Genomic DNA, 19,413 nt, shown 5'->3' with positions numbered 1-19,413 from the left:
GAGGCAATTGGGGGAGTCTGGGAGATCGAAGGTCAAAGTACGATTCGAAGTAGGTAGAATTCGGCCCACTTCGACCCCAAAAAACTTCGACCTCCATTTGAATTTGAAGTTCGAAGTTTTTTTAACTTCAAACGTCGACCTTTGATAAATCTGCCCCTTAGCGTACCACAACCTCAGGTGTATCTCGGATTACCAACATTTTCTATTGCTTAACCAAACTGCCATGGCACTGTAACTGCAGTGGGACCTTAAAGGCATTATTCACCTTTTAAATTAACATGATGTACACTGATATTCTGAGACAATTTGCAATTGGTTTTCTTTCTTTTTTTTTTATTCAGCTTGAGTAAATGTTCACTGTAGAATCTTTTCTGTTGTAAGTAGTTTAGAAAAAATAGATTGTGCTTTAGGGGTGCAGCCTCACTAATGCTATACATTAAACTTACAGTATCTCATTACTCTCACTAGCACCCATTGGTGGCACAACAGACCAAAGTTTACTTAAAGACTATACTTATGCTAAAGCTGACGGTGCTGTTGACGGTATTGTCAAGGCACAAGAAAAGGCCATTCAAGAAAGTGCTGAGGTTTCTCCTGCTAAAAGTGCACAGCTCTTCCTTCCAAAAGATGCAAAGGTAAGCATTACATGGACCGATCTGCAAATTGAAATATTCACCTCTTACATGTTTTTTTTTTTTTGTAAAGATAAGTCAATGTTTTTGTTGTAGGTTTAGCTGTCTGTTCCATTTCATAAGCTTTTTGCTGAACTGGCCATACATTTCAATATCTGAGTAATCTAAGGTATGTCAAGAAAGACGAAAATCAAACATGAGTTTGGTAAATTAATGTTTCATTTAAAGGACAAGTAAAGGTATCTTATCATATTTAGATCAGCATGAAGGGAAATGTATAAAGAGCATTTAAAACTTACTGCACAGTTTTAGCCACCCTTTAAGTAATCTTTCCTCTTTGCTACACAGTCTCTTCAACTTTGCTGACATAAGGGCATATCCTCTTCTTGGCCAAACCCTCCTACCTGGGATGAGCCCATATGCAGATGAGACCGAGCTCTGCACATACCTGAATTTTTTCTTTAGGGACAAGTGGGTTGGAAAAAAACTTGGACATGCGCAGATTAGTTTATTGCTTAGGGGCCAATATACAAATGTTCATATTTTATTTCATTTTGTTTTTTTTTTTGGTTTCCCAGAATCCTATTTTTACAATTTTGTTCATGCTCTTTATATTAGGGTCTTTAATTGTTCACCTTAAAATGAACTTTTAGTATGGGTAGTATGTATGAGAGTGATATTCCAATTTGCAATTGGTTTTAATTTTTGATTATTTGTGCTTTTTGAGGTATGTAGCTTTTTATTCTGCAATACATTTGTAGTCTTACAGAGCATTTGTTATTTAGATGGGGTGACCCCCATTTGAAAGCTGGAAAGAGTTAGAAGAAGACAAATAATTCAATATCTATAAAAAATAAATAATGAAGACCGATTGAAAAGTTGCTATAGCCATTCTATAACATATTAAAAGTTAACTTAAAGGTGAACCACCCCTTTAACCAATGACTTGACAGTCCTGGTTTAAGTAAAACATTTATTTTTTTTTTCATGGTTTCTAAAACCGCACAAATCAGAATTTTGATAAATGGGCCTCCCAGAGTGAAGATTATTTCATCTGGGAGTTGCTGAGGTAACAATTCATGAAAAAAAAAAAAAAAGTAGCCATTAAAGAAGAATATCTGTAGAAATTTTATACACCTTTTTTTTAGTTCTCAATTAATTGGTCATTGAAGACTTTTTAAAGACCTGTTCACATTCTAATTATATGTATGGTATCTACAATACAGTTTCTTTATAGGTCATTACAGACAAATAGTATACAGTACCACAAATATTAACCTTTTTCTGTCACACGCTCACAGTTCGCTCACAGTTCTTACTTTATATTGTTGTATCTGTGCATGTTTAAACGATTTACTGAGCCTCAAGGAATCCCTAATAATAGAGCCAAGAGATAAGATTGTTCAGCGGCCAAGCTAAAATGAGCAGTTTTATATTATAACTTATATAGCTTTTATATGGAGATAATTAACTTGCCTGTATGTTTTCTGGAGTGTGAGGGTAAACAGTTTACTTAAAGGAACCCACACATACATGGGGAGAGCATACAAATTCCTTGCAGATAGTACAGCAATTTAACCTAAGATCCCAGCGCTGCAAGGCAGCAGTACTAACTATTATGACACAGTGCTGCTCCCCCTTCCTCCATTACAGTACTTAATGCACTTTCATTATTATTAATACAGGCATCACAATGCAGATTTGTCTGACAAATACACAGTTGCAGATAAGCAATTTACTTTGCTATTTTTGTAAACACATTGATAGCCTTTTGCACTGCCTTGTCATTTTTTACATCCCTGTTTTACCTGGCCTTTTTTTTTTTTGTTTTTTAGGGATGCACCGAATCCACTATTTTGGATTTGGCCAAACCCCCGAATCCATCTTGGAAGATTCGGCCGAATCCCGAACCGAATCCTAATTTGCATATGCAAATTAGGGGCGGCGAAGGAAAAAGTGGGGAAAAAATGGTTTACTTCCTTGTTTTGTAACAAAAAGTCACGCGAAATCCTGCCCTCCTCACATTTGCATATGTAAATTCGGATTCGGTTCGGCCAGGCACAAGGATTCGGCCGAATCCCAAACCGAATCCTGAATTCGGTGCATCCCTATTTTTTTTTTAAAACACATTTTGCTTTGTTTAGATGTGTTTACTGCCAGTATTTATGTTAAATATCAATGTTTTGGTGTTGATTGCAGATATTAAATTAATTTGAATATATCCCAGTGCCTGTCTTGTTTGACCTGTTGTCATCTGGATGTGCACAGCTGAATAATCTGTTGCTATTCTTAAAATAAATGATGATAATGAATGCATAATGCACTTGAATTGTCATATCACAAGGTAGGAGACCTCTGGAAAAAGAAATATGCCTTGTTTATAAACTTTATCCATTATCCTATTACTTTTTCTTAGAGGACAAAGAAAGCCAAATTCTTTTGGAGGGGTCTGTTTAAGTTCCCCCAGTAAATAAAATGTACTTTTTTTATACTGGGCTGGTGCTCCTTTTCTGTGAAAAAGAAATTATACCAAAACATGCATGGTATATAATACTTTCCCTGACTATACTATGCATGTACTTACCTGGGGCAATGCAAGGTATCCTTGGTAAGAGTTTACTGGATAGTAGCACTCCAATAGAAAGTACCCAGGGCCATTTCCCTTTTTACTGAAAGAAGTGCCGACATGGTGAAAGAAGTAAACGGCTTTATTCACTGGAGCATGGCTAAATAATTCATACCTCCTTGAGATTTTGGCTTTCCTTTTCCTTTAAGATATACTAAAATGGATTTGTTAGGAGATAGACAACTGACAAGCAACTGAAAGGAAAATAAATGGATAACATAATATAATTAAAATTAACATAGATTCTTCTGGCTGTAACTAATATATGCTTCTATATAAAGCTTTAACTTTAGAGTAACTATTAGAGTTATAGATGACCGTGCGTTCTATGATTAAGCATATCTAACTAATATTTTCTGTCTTTTTTGTCTTTCTCTGCTCTCACTTTTTTGTTCAAAAAAATACCAACATTTAATACGTGATCATTTTCACTTGTTGCTGCATGGGTCGCTTTAGCTCAGTCAGTCATTTTCACTATCATCCATACTCAACAGTCATAACATTTCCGCAAACCTGCCAGCCATCCCAGAGATGGACATCTTGTCAGACACTGTAGAAGATCCAGAGAGGGAAGCCCTTTACACATCCTCTACTAGTGTGAATTTTTGTTTGGAAGGAAGCCAAATGAATACAAGTTTGACTTGTGAGGCTAATGCACAAGATTGCTTATCAGAATCTGCTGCTGTCGGCAGTGATATTTCTTATTTAGCCGTTAGCCCTAATGAGTTGTACTTTAATAGTAAGCCAGTGCAATGTGGCTTGTTTTCATTTAGCTTTTACAAGATTTTTCCATCAAAATTTCCTTCCTTTCTTGATGAGAATGGATATATCCGCTTTCCCAGTCTCCCAGAAATGTGCATGTCGGTTCTCCCCTATGGTCTTCAAAACTATCTTCGACTCACATCGCCTTCCTTCATCCCATCTCTTCTCTTGATCTTTGTGCTTCTGTTCTCTGCTTCCCATTCTGTCCCATTCTCACTTATTCTTTCCCTTCCTCTTGCGCTGTATCTGTGCTACATAGAGCCTAAGGCATCCTCACTTGACTCCTTTTATGACAATGAACTGAATGATAAAGAAGAGGAGGTGTGTAACACTATAGCTAAATTCTGCACTTTGGCCATGCCCTTTTGCCCTTTTGTAGTTGGATTATAAACACAAAAGGAGCCCCTTGGATTGTAGTAATGAATTTATGGCTAGCCTGTACTGTATTGTTTAAGCAAGGCAAAATAAACACTGCTGAGGCAAATATTGTTTTCAAAGATTTTTTGGAGAACTAGAGACAATTGTAAATAAGTACAATTTTAATATATTAGATAGTAGGAAATTAAAATTATGTTATATTGTCTATTGCTTGCCTCTTGTGTTCAAAAAATGTTTTTCTGTTAATTTTACCCATTTGGCACTACAGAACAGTTAAGGTTGTTAGGTATTGTTCTCCTGTCCCAGGTAGGAGATGGTTTCCTTAGGGATGCCAATCATTGTACCATCATTGAAGGTAGCAGTACCATCATTCAGTACCATCATTGAAGGTAGCACCTCTACTACATGTCAGTGAAATAGTTCATCCTGTCATTGAAATACTGTAGGACTTGTTATAAAATATGCCAATGTGTAATATAATCACAAGAGCACTTCCTTGTTTCTAGATTAGGGGTTATGTCATGCTTGTGTACAGAAATGTCAACATTAGCTTAGCTGCTTATTGTAGAAAGGTTCAGCCTGTATTTACTCATATTTTTGGAACGTGTCTGTATCCTGGGTCTTTTCACTCTTTTCCATTTATACGTTTCTCAAGCTATACCTAATTGTTAACATGGAATGCTAATTTTGTAATTGTTCTCTGTGTGACCTGGCAATTATTTGTGATTGATTCACACACTGATAGGGATGAATTCATGGTTTCTTAAGTAACATTGATTAATACATACATTGTTAAGTATAAACCATTGAATTGTGGGATTTTTTTCTTAATGCTCTAAAAAGTGTTCCTTTTGCATTCCATCTTTAGGATTTATCCTTTTACTACATTTTTTATTTTATTTTAACTATACTCGCCTCTTGCCTTTCTTGAATGTTTGTCTTTGTGAAACTTTGTCTAAATTTTTGTTTTCCTTGTTTTATCAAATCTATTTAATTTTATTTTCATTACCTACAATCAAACACATTGGGTTCATTTTCTATTACAGGGATGTTTTATTTGTTACTAGTAATTACATTTAATTCTGGCCTGAATATTTGGTTGCGCCCCATAATCCTATTTTGGATCCCATCTGAAAATGTGTATGGTTTCCTTTTAAAGGAGAAGAAAAGGTTAAAAAGTATGCTTTATCAGAAAAGTCTATATAAATACACCAGTAAGCCATCAAAGTAATGCTCTCATCAAAAGAAACCATGCATTTCTTTCCTTCTTTTTTGTTTACAATAGCTTTTGTATCAGACTTTCTTCTTTCAGTTTAAATCTCCAGGGCACAGGGCTTGCTCCTCTCCCCCTTCCTGCTTTAATCCGAGCCCAGAGCTGTGAGTGAGCTGGAAGAGGCTCAGGCAGGAAGTTATGTAAAACCAAGCTAATATGGCAGCTGCACTCCGAAACAACCAAGAGTGAGCTTCTAGAGCTGTTTACTCAGGGATAGTAAAGCATTCTACAGATTTAAATATAGTGTACTCAGGGATAGTAAAGCATTCTACAGATAAAATATAGTGTTCTAGTTTGCACTATTGTGGCTAAACTATTGGCAATAAACTGCCACGGTAGCTTTCCTTCTCCTTTAAATGCATCTAATATTGTGTATATTGCTGCCGCTACCATAACTCCTTTTCAAATTTCAAATACTCCATTTCCAATACAGTTTTATGAACTTTGCCCATTTTTAAGCTACAGATAAGCATCATAAATCTGTAAAGGCAAGAAATAAGCAGCAGTAGAGTTTTTGATCAGTGATATACACAGTAAAAGCTGTGGGATACCTGTAATGGTGCCTCGATTTTTTCTGTGTTGTGCAATCATGATGCATCTGGCACTGATACCTTGTGATTGATACTGCAGCTGCATTCTAGACACCAACATAAGATGGCCCTGACGTCAACCATAGCTAATTATGTTACATCAATGTGTACTGGGATGTCACCTTATGGTCATATCTTTTATTTTTAACTTAGGCTAAGAAGAGAAAATACATTTTACTGAAAAGAAATTGAGATTTAAGATGATTTAAACAAATGCAAATTCCTATATCTATAAGGGACATGTCTGTATTACTAGACATGTAGCACAAGAATATTCATTTTAACAAAACTGCCCCTTCATTTCCTCAGTGCTACTTGATTTGAAAATTTGATACTGAGCTAGTGACCGAGTACAGTGAATAGAGAGCCTTCCCATAGGTTTCTCTGTGCTGGGGGGAAGTAGATCCCTTGCCTACACTGAAGTACAAATGTAAATGTAATGGGGTTTTCTTCCCATAACAATACCAGTTTGTTGATTTAAGGCCAGTGCCTGATATTGCAATTATATGAAAGACCTTTTTGTAACTGTCTGGTCAAAAGAAAGGTTTATGTAAGGAGATGTTGATCATCCACAGAGGTGATAAATCTTTATTTATATCAGAATATAAGAATGCCTTTCACTACTGGAACATGCGGCTTATTTTTTTTAGGCTTTTTTCCTTGTTTTAATAAATCAATAGATTTTTTTATTATTTGTAAAATTAAAGTCAAATTTAAATTACAGATGTTATTCTTGTAAAATAATTATTAGAATGCTCAATAGAAACCATAAAGTGACAAAAAAATGTTTTTTTACATTTGAAGTTGGTAGGCATTATTTATGAAGTATGGGGCAAGTCGCAAACTGCTTCTTTGCACTTTGCACCCTGCCCCTTAGGTGCAGTTTTTTATGCTACAGAATACATTATGGCCTGCACAGTGCTGTATACATGAAGGGGCAGACTTGTCACTCCCTATTTTGCATGTCTGAATTATTTAGACATGCAATATAGGGAGAGCACAATGGAGCTAGATAAAGCAAGGTCCTGTACTTACCACCTGCCAATTGCAAGCATTACGCATGGGGCCACATCTTGTACCAGATTCAGCTCAAGGTGCAAAGTGCAGGCTGCACTGAAATGTCTGCCCAATGTTAAATGACTCTTTGTATCTGTTCATCCAGCAACAAATGTACTCTTTTATATGAGAAAAAGAGAAACAAGAATAGCCTTTAAAACTGGGAAGGGGTGAAATACATTTTCACGCCACTATACTTTCTGGCTTCATTCTGGTAGCTGTAAATATATGCTTAGCTGTTTAGATTTAATACTCTGTTTCAAAATAGACATTTTAACGCCTAAAAAATCAGCCCCAGACACACTGAATAAATTGGCATTTCACATTTGTTATATATATTGTGTTGTACCATAAAGCAGCAACCAGGGCCAGTGACCATATATGTGAAGAAACTGCTGCTGAAGCTGAACTGGTTTGTTCGAAAAAAAAATTTTAATCTCATGCTAATAATCCTCTTTCTGTAATTGCTTACTGATGAAGGAAGAAGAGGATGAAGAACAGGAAAAACAGGTGTTAAATGTTGTTTCTGCATCTTGTGCAGGGATGCTGGGGTAAATTTAGGTGTGTGCAAAGCATGTACTTTTGATGGTAGCAATTCCCCCAACTTGCTCTTGTTGTTCATTATGCATTTCAGAACCATAAACAGCTTTTCTTTATTTGTGCTGCAAGCCGTTATGAAAGCTTGTTTTTGAGACTCAACATTTTGGTTTCCTTTGCCTTAATTTTGCTTTGAATTTTTTTGTTTATTTTGCTCTCTGTTTTCGTTTCTAATTTTAATTTCACAGAGCAATTCCTTGAGAATAGAAGGGGAAAATATATATGTCAGACATAGCAATTTAATGTTGGAGGTTTGTATTATTGCATTTTACCATGGCTGCTATGGTTGGCACAACACGGGCTGATATTAAGGACACAGTGCATGAACTGCATGAGGGCAAATTCTACTAGAGAAAAGAGCATGTTATAACTTTTTTCAGTCATGGCTTTCTCTGTAATGGGTTAAATCATCCAAGCAAAAGCAAGTGCTAAACATTTAAGTATGTGGCCACATGGTGCACTTGTGCAAGCAAGTGCCATAATGTGTATTTGCAGATCTACTTGCTTGACATCGGAGCATTATTTTACAGGTAAAAACAGGTCATTTCCTTATGCTTAATTGAAATGAAAATTAATTTGCTCTTCATGGAGACGTGGGGCTCATTTATTGTTAGCCGAGCTTTGGCTCTGCTCAAATAATGTCAGAAAACATGAGAGCGTGGTTTGAAGAAAAAAAAAAAAAAATAGGAAAAAAGAGAACTCAAGTTCCTATACACATAAAGAGTGCTTTGGAGTTGTCCTATAGAAAAGTGTCTTTTTACCTTTTGATAAATATGCCCAAAAAACCCAGAAAATTGTTCCATAAACCCACTTAAAAGGAATTTAAAGGTTTGTGACTTTGATTATTTTTGCCCCCAAAACACCTACAAAATTAGAAAAAAAAAACTTAAATTCCCCCTTAATTTCCCTTGTGTATATGAGTTGGGCTTACTGCAAAATTTCTGTGTCACACCTTCAAATATGTATTTGTAGTCAAAATCTTTTTCTGTTTACAGCATTGTAGTGCTTTTTAATGCTTTCATAACCTGACTAATGCTTTTTGAGCTTCAGTAATATGTATATTATATATGACATAACCGTAACCTCCTAAACCGAGAATTAATAAGTGTCGTCTGACTTTGCAGGTACTATGGAAAATGGAGATATATTACAGTAAATCTATTTCTAATATATTTTCATTGCTAAAGATTCTACATTAAATAACTCTGCACCAGTCATTGGCAGAATTTAGCTTATGTTTGTTATTTTTTACGCAGCCTATGTTTCTGAGTAAAGGCCAAATCTATGCCTCCCCAATTGATATCATATAGATGTTCAGGTATCAGCTGGACTGGATAGAAAATCCCATCATCTCATCTTACAGCCTGAATTGAGTATAGCATAGAGCATAGTAGTGGAATTTAAAAAAACAATTGACTCTTGAATATGGGCTCACTCCTTTCTCGAGGCCTGCTTCCCAGATTGTCCGTGCCACATATGCTGGTAAATTTGAGAAGCACTTACTTGGTGTCCACTGTGGAGAAATAGGCCTCCCTAATTTTATTATTTCTTCCTTATTTAGAAAATTGGCTTCAAGCTTATATTTTTCTGGCCAGATGGAAACCCAAAGTATAAATCTTCTTCTTCTTTGAGTGCTGCAAAGTTAGACCTTAACAACTGTTCAACCTTATCAGAAATGTCTGATCTGATGCCCTGTACATAAGAAATTAATACTTTCTCCCTGATGGTATTTGGAATATTGGCCAAAACCTGGTCTCGCAACCCAGAATTGCTCAATTAAACGGGCGCATAAATCTTCATAAAAGAGTAGTTTGCACTAAGTTGACACAAACCTGATGTGCACCTAAAAATTGCAAAATTTTCTGACTTTACAGAAGAAAGTAAACCGTTCCCAGAAAGAGATGACTAAAGAACCAATATTTAATATTTTATAGCTCCTACTGTAAATATGGGAGTGACTTTATACTCAAGTTAATTATCATGTTGTTGGGCATAATGGATTGATGGCTATTCAGAACATACATTTCTTTAAGATAATTTATAAATATAACTTTGCTCTAGTGTAGAGCACTGTCATATTGTTTTCTTTATTATTATTTTACTTAACCCATTGCTAGGATCTGGATAAGACGCAGGATGAAATATTGAAACACCAGGCTAGCATTAGTGAGCTCAAGCGTACTTTCATGGAATCCACACCTGAACCACGTCCTAATGAATGGGAGAAGCGCTGTATCACTCCCTTGCCTATGCTGTCACATGGGGTATGTTGCTACCAGTTCTTATGCATGTGTAGTTCACAACTTTGCGGTTAATCTTAAAAACCAATAGCACTTATCAGAAGGACACTGTGTATCAATTGCAGATCTCAATGTTTCTGTAGCATGGAATATTTTAGGGCAGAGATTCTCAATTTAAATTTTAAATTGAACTTACTAGACCAGAGGTTCAATAGCCCTAAAACCATTGAGTTGCTGTTTGAATCTCCATATAGGACCGCATTACATGCAGTTGACCAGAAGTAAATGAACAATTGATCAAATGGATATATACCGTATATACTCGAGTATAAGCCGACCCGAGTATAAGCCGAGGTACCTAAATTTACCTACGAAAACTGGGAAAATTTATTGACTCTAGTATAAGCCTAGGGTGAAAAATGACAGATAAACCTGTTCCATTGCATACCTATACTATACAGTATGAATATCCAATATATAAATACCCCCAGAAGGCATAGCAGGATGGCACAGAAATTATTTCATATATAAATACCCAAAGAAGGCATAGCAGGATGGCACAGAGATTACTTCATGTATAAATATCCCCAGAACTTAAGGTAGCTGGTTGTGACAATGGGCCAGGCCAGAGGGACCACAGGGTAGCAAACCAAAAAAACATTTTTTTAACTGACAGTGGGTCCCAAAATGAGTGGGCATTGTAAGTGCCAGTCAGCTTTAGAAATCAGCATTTTTTACAGGGGGCCTTGCCTTCATACTAAGGCAGATGGATAGAAAGAGAGAGAGAAAGGCAAGTAGAGATTGATAGGCAGAGAGAGAGAAAGATGATAGATAGAGCAGGAGGAGGAGGTTAGAGAAAGTGTGCTTGAGGGTGCCTGGCTCACCTGGCTGGGGCCTGGGGTGAAAGTGTGAGGAAGTGGACCAGCTGCAGAAGCCGGGTATTTGCAGGAACAAGCGAGCACGGTGCGTGGTGTGATATGCAAATGTTCCGCGATGCGTCGGCTCCCTCTCTGCAGACTGCGAGTGGCACCCACTGATAATCCAGAAATATACGGTAATCTCCCATTGCTCCCATGGAGTCAGGACCAGCGCGTGCTGTGATGACGTCAATTACCAACGCGATACTTGGCTCCTTCTGAGGCGACGCTTCCTCTATCCGCCTTTTTGTACTGCTGGCCACTTCCACTTTACCGGGTGGAGGGGGGGTGCGAGCTTATCGAGAGAGGGAGCCCAGACACAAAGCAGGTACAAGCAGACACAAGCAGGGCCCCTTTTGCCCGCTTATTAAAGCGGCCCTGGGACGGGGCAGCTAGGGGAAGATCCGGCTGGGAAAGGGGGAAGCGGCACTGCCCCCTCTGTGGAAGCTGACTCGAGTATAAGCCGAGGTAGACTTTTTCAGCAGATTTTAGGTGCTGAAAAACTCGGCTTATACTCGAGTATATACGGTATTTTTTATTGGCTAGACATTCTTTACCTTCTGTACCTGGGAATTTGTACAGCTTCTCTATGCAAATTACGGAGAAAGTTAAATTGTATTGTTCTGTATTTATTTATCACCATAAATGTATGCAAAACTTTACAAGGTGTAAACAGAAACCTTGGTAAAGAATAAATAATAGCAATATGCAGCTGGATTAAAAAAAATGTGGAGTACAAGCATGCATCAGGGGTGTGTTTGTAGACAAATGTAGTGTTAAAACTGGAAGCTGGGCTTGCACACAAACACTGTGGAACATGCATAAGTTTTATTTTTAGCTTTAAAAATTAATTTTATCATTCAGCAACAACACCTAAAGGTGGTGTATCAAATGTTAGCTGACACATAGGGGCAGATTTATCAAAGGTCGAGGTGAATTTTCAAATGAAAAAAAAAAATCGAATTGCGAGCTGTATTTTGTGTACTTCAACTAGGGAATAGTCCAAATTCAATTCGAATTTGAAAAAAATTAGCATCGAAAAATTTTATGTACTGTCTCTTTAAAAATTCTACTTCGGCCATTCGCCATCTAAAACCTGCCAAATTGCTGTTTTAGCCTATGGGGGACCTCCTAAAAACTATTTGAAGTCAATTGGTAGACTTTGAAAAGTCTTTTTTGGGAAAACTAATCGAATGCGCTATTCCTTCTATTCGTACAATTCGAATTCGCCAAATACAGATCTATTCGATTGAAAACCGACCTATTTGACTATAAAACTTTGGTTGGTCTTTTTGAATTAGAATTTTGAAGTTTTTTCAATTCGATATTCGACCCTTGATAAATATGCCCCACAGTTACATAGCCCCAACATGTTCCACAGTTTTAAAACGTAAGTTTTTCTTAGTGCTCTGCTTTGATTGAACTGGTACAAAGCAAATATATTGCTGAAAACTGTACAAATTTTGTGACATCTTGCATTTTTTAAAATGTTAATGTTTATATCAATATATACAGGTTTAATACAATGTCCGATCCTTTAAGAGCAACTTACTTTTTTAACCTGTACAGTCTAAATTTTTGTATAGTTTCATGAATAATACTAGATGTACTGATGCCAATTTACCATCTAATGCTGTTATAATATTTTAACACTATAACTGCAATATTAATAGCAGGCCAGCCTGTAATCCACAGGTCATCAAGTTACAATTGATAAACAAGGCAGGTGTTGTCACCACACTTTACCTCTCCTTCTGTGAAGTCACCATGCTGGCCCCTACCCTTAGCGATGACATTGGGTTTCATCTGGGTCAGAAATCAGACCTGGACATGTGGGCTGGGATGGGGGGGGGAGATGTTTATGGTTAAGAGTTCTTTACTACTGTTCATATCACAGGACTAGCCATATGTTGTGGTACTACTGGCAAAGTAAGAGCAAACATCTAATAAATCATTTTAAAGACTTTGCCCATACTCTGCATATAATGCCCTGTATCTATGTTGTAAATGTGTTATTGTTTTTATTAGCATAATCCATAATCTGTCTGGTTTTCTTTATGGCACACAGTGAAACTAACACGTGTACAGTGACCTGTATGATTCAATTAGCTTTGATCTTGTTTATTTAAATTAATTAATCCTCTGCACTAGTAAACATTAAACCAAAGTTTGATATATAATCGGGGATCTCCCTCTTGATATTAATATTGGCAAATCCTGTTGGCGTGATGTCTCCATGTACACACTGTAAAATATTTTTTAGTTCATATGCTATATGACGCAATAGAAGTAGATGGCTGTAGCTATATAAAGAATATAGAAAGAAAATAAATCAAGGGGTCTCTTCTGTAATATTTACTGATCAGCATCGGTAGTTTCAGACTGGTCAGACATGAGAATGAGAATTTTAGCAGTAGATTTAAATTTTTGATTTATTTTCTGTGCTGGGATGATTTGTTTCAGCTCAGAAAATACGGTAATTTCCTGATCCACTTCTGCCTGCTTGGGGTACACACCAGGAGTAAGGATTCAGATGGGTTATAGTATAGGGTTATTGTATAATTAGGAATTAAAAAGTTTAATAGTAAAAAAAGTAAAAGCAAAATAAATTTAGACATGAAAACAATGGTTATTACTATGAAGTTATGAATTCCACACAACATGAAGACGTAAACTATACCAGTTGAGGAACAACCACATTTCTACCTTGTCTAATGTGTGTCCAGAAGACTAAATTAAATTGGAGCGTGCTCAGCCTTCTGCAGAGGGGTGGTCAACCAAACTGGATTATATTGAAGGTTGCTGTTCTTAATAAAAGCTAGCTATGACAGATTCCATAAACATGTTAATTAAAATTAGTGTCAGTAATATAATAATTTTTCAATTAAAGAAGAAGGTGATAGACCAGTATACTATATAGCAGAAAGAAGAGAAAGCATAAATCTTGCCAGAAGATATTTTACCAGTGTTCTTGAAGTTTCCATTGTGAAGTTCATATAAAATATATTATTCTTATTTAATAGAGCACTATGAAGATACAACATTGTTTGATTTGGCAGGAATATAATTACTATGTTCTCAAGAGTTTTTACATCTACGCTGAAAGAACTTTACGTTTAGGTCAATGGCATGCAGGGAAACCCTGACCTGTGGGTTTCAGGCTGACCTGCACATCATTATTGCAAAGTTTTTACAGCATATTCATGGCTAAAACGATTATTGCTTGAAAATCCATCAGTGACCACCTTCAAACAATAATTTTCTGATCCAGGAGTGCAGTGACAGGGTCCTGACAACTACCATTTAGGTCAGTTAAGGGTTAATTGCAAGCGTTTTGCCACCCACATGCACCCACGGCAATCACCCTGTATGTCATTGCCCTTTTAATTAATACTGAAAAAAAATATTCATATTCTATTAATCTCTGAATGTGGCAAGTGAATTCTGCAAGTGAAAACTGCAATAGATTAAATCGACTTCTCCCATTTATGTTATTAATTGATTATGGCTGTTTATGCATACTGTATATACCATCCCATCATTTTTATTTGTTAGTAAAATCACATTTGATATTTTGATTGGCTCTTTGAGCATCTTCGCTAGAGTACACATTTCTCCTTTGCTTGTTCTTTATTTCGATAACCTTTGCCTTTTTTCTTTAAGGTTGCTACTCTACTCAAAAACCTTACTTTCTTTTAACTGTTTGCTTTCTGTTCTCTAACTTCTTTAGAACCTAGAAGAAGTGATAACATCAATAAAATGTAGTAAAGAAAGCTTTGATTGCATGAACGTCACCTTCATTCCATCTACCCAGCGTCCAGCAGAGGGTAGTTTTAGTGTAACCACAGATACATTTCCTAACCCTCATTCAGCACTGCCTGAGGTGTTTTTCCTTTCTTACCTTTCTTTTATTAGCTTGTGTTATAGTTTATATCTCTATACAGTAAAGCTGGCCATAGATGTTGAGATTTTTAAAAGATCAGATCCTGATCGTGAGACCACGATCTTCTCAGAACGATCGTACGAATTTACCATCAACTAAAAGACCAATTTGCCAGGAATACAAAGGGGAGCTGCCTGCTTGGCCCTGCAAACATAGATAGATTGTACTGGGACCGACAAAGATTTTTTCACCTGGCCGATCAATTTCCTGACAGATGTCGGCCGAAAAATCGTAAGATGTACACTCGTTCGAATCCCACTAACCGCACGATAATTTCGAAGGATCGGTCGGGCTTCCCTAAAATGAGTCGTTCGGCAAGAAGAATCGTCGCGTCTATGGGGAGCTTAAGTCTGGAATAAGGGAAACTGGACAATAGTTGGTAGGAGAGCTGGGACCAAGGGAAGATTTTGTTGAGGATAGGAGTGGGATAGGAGTGATTAGTGCTTGTTTGAATAAAGATGGAAGTGTACTAGTAGAAAGGGAAAGGTTAAAAAGGTGGTTAAGTGCAGGAGAAAATGTATCCAAGATCCAAGAAAGGAGATGAGAAGGTATTGGGTCAATGGAGCAGGTTGTGGGTTTTGAGCAGACTAGAAGTTTATCTACTACTGTTGAAGGAGAGCAAAGTGGATGTGAGTGGACTACAAGATAATCTGAGATTGTTGTCAGATGATATACTCAGTCTAATGAAATAGATTTTTTTTCTTTAAAGAAATGAGCAAGGTCTTGGGCAGTTACATTAATGGGAGGAGGGTGTGAAGGGGGGCATAGTAGTGTGTTTAATGTGGCAAACAATCATTGTGGTTTAGAGGAAAGAGTGGAAATTAAATAAGAGAGGTACAGTTGGTTGGCTATTGATAGAGCTCGATTGTAGCAGGAGGGCATGAACTTAAAGTGAATAAAGTCCAGATCAATTAGTGATGTTCTCCACTGCCGTTCAGCTGATCTACTACATCTGAGCTACCGAGTAAACTAGTATGCCAGGTTTGCGGCTTAGCTGGACGACTGTGACTGTGACTGTGACGACTGGTAGATGGAGAAAGGGAGTCAAAAGCTGTTGAAAGAGCATCGTTGTATAGAGAAGCTAACGTATTTGGATAGGAAAGGTTGTTAATGTGATCTGTGCTGCTACTGCTGATAATTGTTGTGGATCAAATCTTTTGAGGTTTCTGTACATGTGGGGTACATGTGGGGGACTTCAAACGAAGTGAAGGAAAGATAAGTTGGTGTGGTTAGAGTTTGAAACCTAGATTTGAAGGAGAGAAGAAATCCAACCCCACCTCTCCCGGTCTAGGGGTATGACTAAATGAGATGCCTCCATAGGAGAGGGCAGCAGGTGTAGAAGGGTCGGTAGGAGAGAGCCATGTTTCAGTGATAGCCAGAAGGTTGAGATTTGGGTATAAAGCACTCATGAACCGCTGTGAGTTAATTGCAAATTGGTCAAGCACCTCACAGGGCAATTGATACAATTGATCAGAGGGCACATGAGAAGGGAAGAAAGGGTGATGGGTTTTATGGGAATAAGGTTGCAGGCTTAGAAGCGTGTGAGGTCTTGGTGATTGGAGAAGTCAAAGAAGACAAAGCGCCTGTGTGTGGGAATAGCCGAGGGTAAGAACGATGAGAGGGACCAGGGTTTGGATAGATATCCCCAGCTGCAAGTAACAGCAATAAGGAAAGTGACACAAGGTGTGACCTAGATTTGAAAGTGCTAGCATTGTAATGTTTGATGGGTTAAGCGAGTTAACAATGCCAGACCGAGTGCTTTCAGGGTAATGGGAGCAGGGCAGCTGAAATTAGATTTTTAGGATAGTTTGATGGATGTTGGAGGGCTGAGGATGTATGCAGAAGCATAGAGGAGAGAGACAAAAAGGCATTCAAATTAAACATAGTTAAATGGTATAATCAGGCTTATCTTGTTACAGAAGTAATGACAAGCAGAGAATTATTTAGGAAAGGCCCAAGGACAGTCCTTGTATTTATTTTTGTAAATGTTTTCCTTAATAGACCTTTTCCCATCCACTTAAAATTTTATCCAGCTGTACAGATTGGTCCCATTTAATTAAAATCCACAGCTGATTTTTTTTTTTGTGAACACATACTACATGCTTGTGTTTGACATCCATAGACGTCATTAGATGTGTGCCCTGCTTTCACAATAAGTACTGATTTTTATATTTCACATTCAGATTTAGGTGTCTGCATTAAGTTGGTCCTTTTGATACTGGATTAAAATTACTAGTCTGACTTTTATTGACATCAACAGAAAAAGTAGATGGGATAATTGCCATGGGTATTGTAGTTTGACATCCTTATCTACTTTTCTTGTATGTTAGAAATGATCCCATGATGGTGATGAAAACATAGAAGGGAAACGCTTTATTGTTAATTATGCAATTTCTGGATAAGATATTGAATTGTGAATATGGTCATTCAACTGACATTATCAGAAGTTAGTATTCCTCATGATAATTAAAGACTACTAGCTAATTGTTTCACAGCCCAAAACCGTGTCCTTAAATTATTGAAGAGGTTCTTCAGCATTCAAAGAATATGTCTTCTTGTGGAGATTACACTTCCTAGCACCCAATGCAATTGAGGCATCTTTTGTTTTTGTATAAATATCAGGTGTCTCCTGAACATATTATTTTACTGTAACTCACATTAGCCACATTTCTAAGACTGCTGATTGCTTGCTAGTGCTGTAGTAGATAGTGTGGACTTAATTTATAATGTGTGTATGTGCATGGGATGGCAAGCTTTTCTTGATGAAGCTTTGATAGAAATGCAGTTCAGCAATCCAAAAAAGGTAGAATACCGCAACACTCCAAGTTGTATGTAACCACCTTTATTAATAGAAATATGTCTGAAACGGTGCTGTAATCATGCAATAAGTAATAAGAGACAGTTTTACGTATGACTTGTAGGGCTGCAATATTCTGCCTTTGCTGGATTGCTGAAGGGTTTTTAACATTTTAACCCCCTGAAAACATTGAAACTCATGGTGAGTGCTAAAAAATTGCTTTTCTACATGAAAAACAGTTAAAGGCAAAGTTTCATGGCAAAATTTGAACTCTTGTTAGAAGTTTAAAAATGTATATGTTTGTATTATTAAAATTGTGCATATGTATGTTCCCACTGTTCCCTACCACCCAGATTTTACCTGTGCCAAATTTTTATGTGACCATTACCTGTAAACCATGTTACTGTTGTAGTATAAGGAAAATTGTGTTAGTGTGTGCATAGTCTTATGTTATGCTTTGTTTGTTTAAGGTTTGTTCTTTGTTTAATTGTATTGATTATGTCCTGTGGTTACTTTCCACCCTGCAGAAGCTTATACCCAGAGCAAGAGGAATGCGCACTGGCCTGAGTGATGCTCTTGAGGTGCTCATATTGTTGTTCCATAAGTACTAATGTATCCATCTCAATCACCTCCACATTTTTTTTTCACTTTTTTAAGTTAACTTCTTTTTTTTCACCTCCATGACGAAGCAGTCACAAGTTAATTTTAGTTAATTTATTTATTCATTTATTTTTATTTTCCCTCATCCATTTTCCATTTAGAATTCAGATGAGATTCAGAACATAGTAGAAGAGACAAAACTGTCAGATTCTGATACTAGTGAACCATCCGTTGCAGAAGATGGCAAAGTAGGCATTAACAGGGAAGCTGAATGTTCCAGTGATGCTGTCGAGCAAAGCACAGAAGTAAAAGAAGTAGAGAAGAAAGATACAGGGTCTTTGTCTTCGTCAGATGGAAATAGTGACAGTGAGAATGAAGAAGCTGAGTATCAGACTGAAAGCCAGTTATCTGAAGATGTGCTAAAGGAAGAACTTGAAGAAAGCCCTGAAGAAGAAGTGCAAGAAGAGAAGACAAAGACAGAAGAGGTCATCCAGGTCATCGAACCAGATAGTAGCACTGTGGCGTCTGTCGCTCATTTAGAAGAGATAACCGAAAATGTGACCAAAGAAATAACCGTAACCACATTTCAATCTTCAGAAACTAACATTATGATTAATGAAGAGGTCCACCACCAAGAACAGCCTAAAATTAATGGAGATGTATCTCACGTTGATGTGGATACATCATCTGAAATAATTTGTTGTTCAGAGGTAAATGGGTTATCCTAACTGAGTCTTCTCTCTTGTGACCTACATCTTCATTCTATGGGGTTTTTCATTTTTCTCATTTCTTTACTACACTTTTTTCATCTTTATCCAGGAGTCTATTTTCCCCAATGAGATAAGCCAGTATTCAACAAGTACATTTTTGCTTGCTGACATGGCATTTTTGTTTAATAAATGGATCAATATATACGTTTTACCATACTTTCATCCTTATTTAACAGCCTCGTTTTCTATTTCATATATTTTAATGTTACTTGTTTTATCATCACTTTGTCCC

At 37.0% G+C, this 19,413-nt stretch overlaps 1 protein-coding gene across 10 annotated transcripts in view; it reads left to right on the top strand.

Annotated features, from left to right (window-relative positions):
- epb41l2.L (erythrocyte membrane protein band 4.1-like 2 L homeolog) overlaps positions 1–19,413 on the top strand; it is an 80,510-nt gene that overhangs the window by 48,727 nt on the left and 12,370 nt on the right. For 2 of the 10 annotated variants that reach the window (XM_041562936.1, XM_041562937.1), the window contains exons 12-17: positions 469–635; positions 3,715–4,341; positions 7,798–7,827; positions 10,032–10,178; positions 18,339–18,392; positions 18,573–19,121. In XM_041562936.1, coding sequence (XP_041418870.1) covers positions 469–635; positions 3,715–4,341; positions 7,798–7,827; positions 10,032–10,178; positions 18,339–18,392; positions 18,573–19,121 — 1,574 coding nt within the window. Of the gene's footprint in view, positions 1–468; positions 636–3,714; positions 4,342–7,797; positions 7,828–8,102; positions 8,166–10,031; positions 10,179–18,338; positions 18,393–18,572; positions 19,122–19,413 lie in introns of all 10 variants that reach the window. The other 8 variants (XM_018263170.2, XM_041562942.1, XM_041562938.1 and 5 more) reach the window with 8 other exon arrangements.

This window comes from Xenopus laevis, chromosome 5L, assembly GCF_017654675.1.
Source record: "Xenopus laevis strain J_2021 chromosome 5L, Xenopus_laevis_v10.1, whole genome shotgun sequence".
NCBI classification, from domain to species: domain Eukaryota; kingdom Metazoa; phylum Chordata; class Amphibia; order Anura; family Pipidae; genus Xenopus; species Xenopus laevis.
The sequence above is the reverse complement of the archived record's forward strand: the minus strand, read 5'-3'. Positions and strand labels throughout refer to the sequence as shown.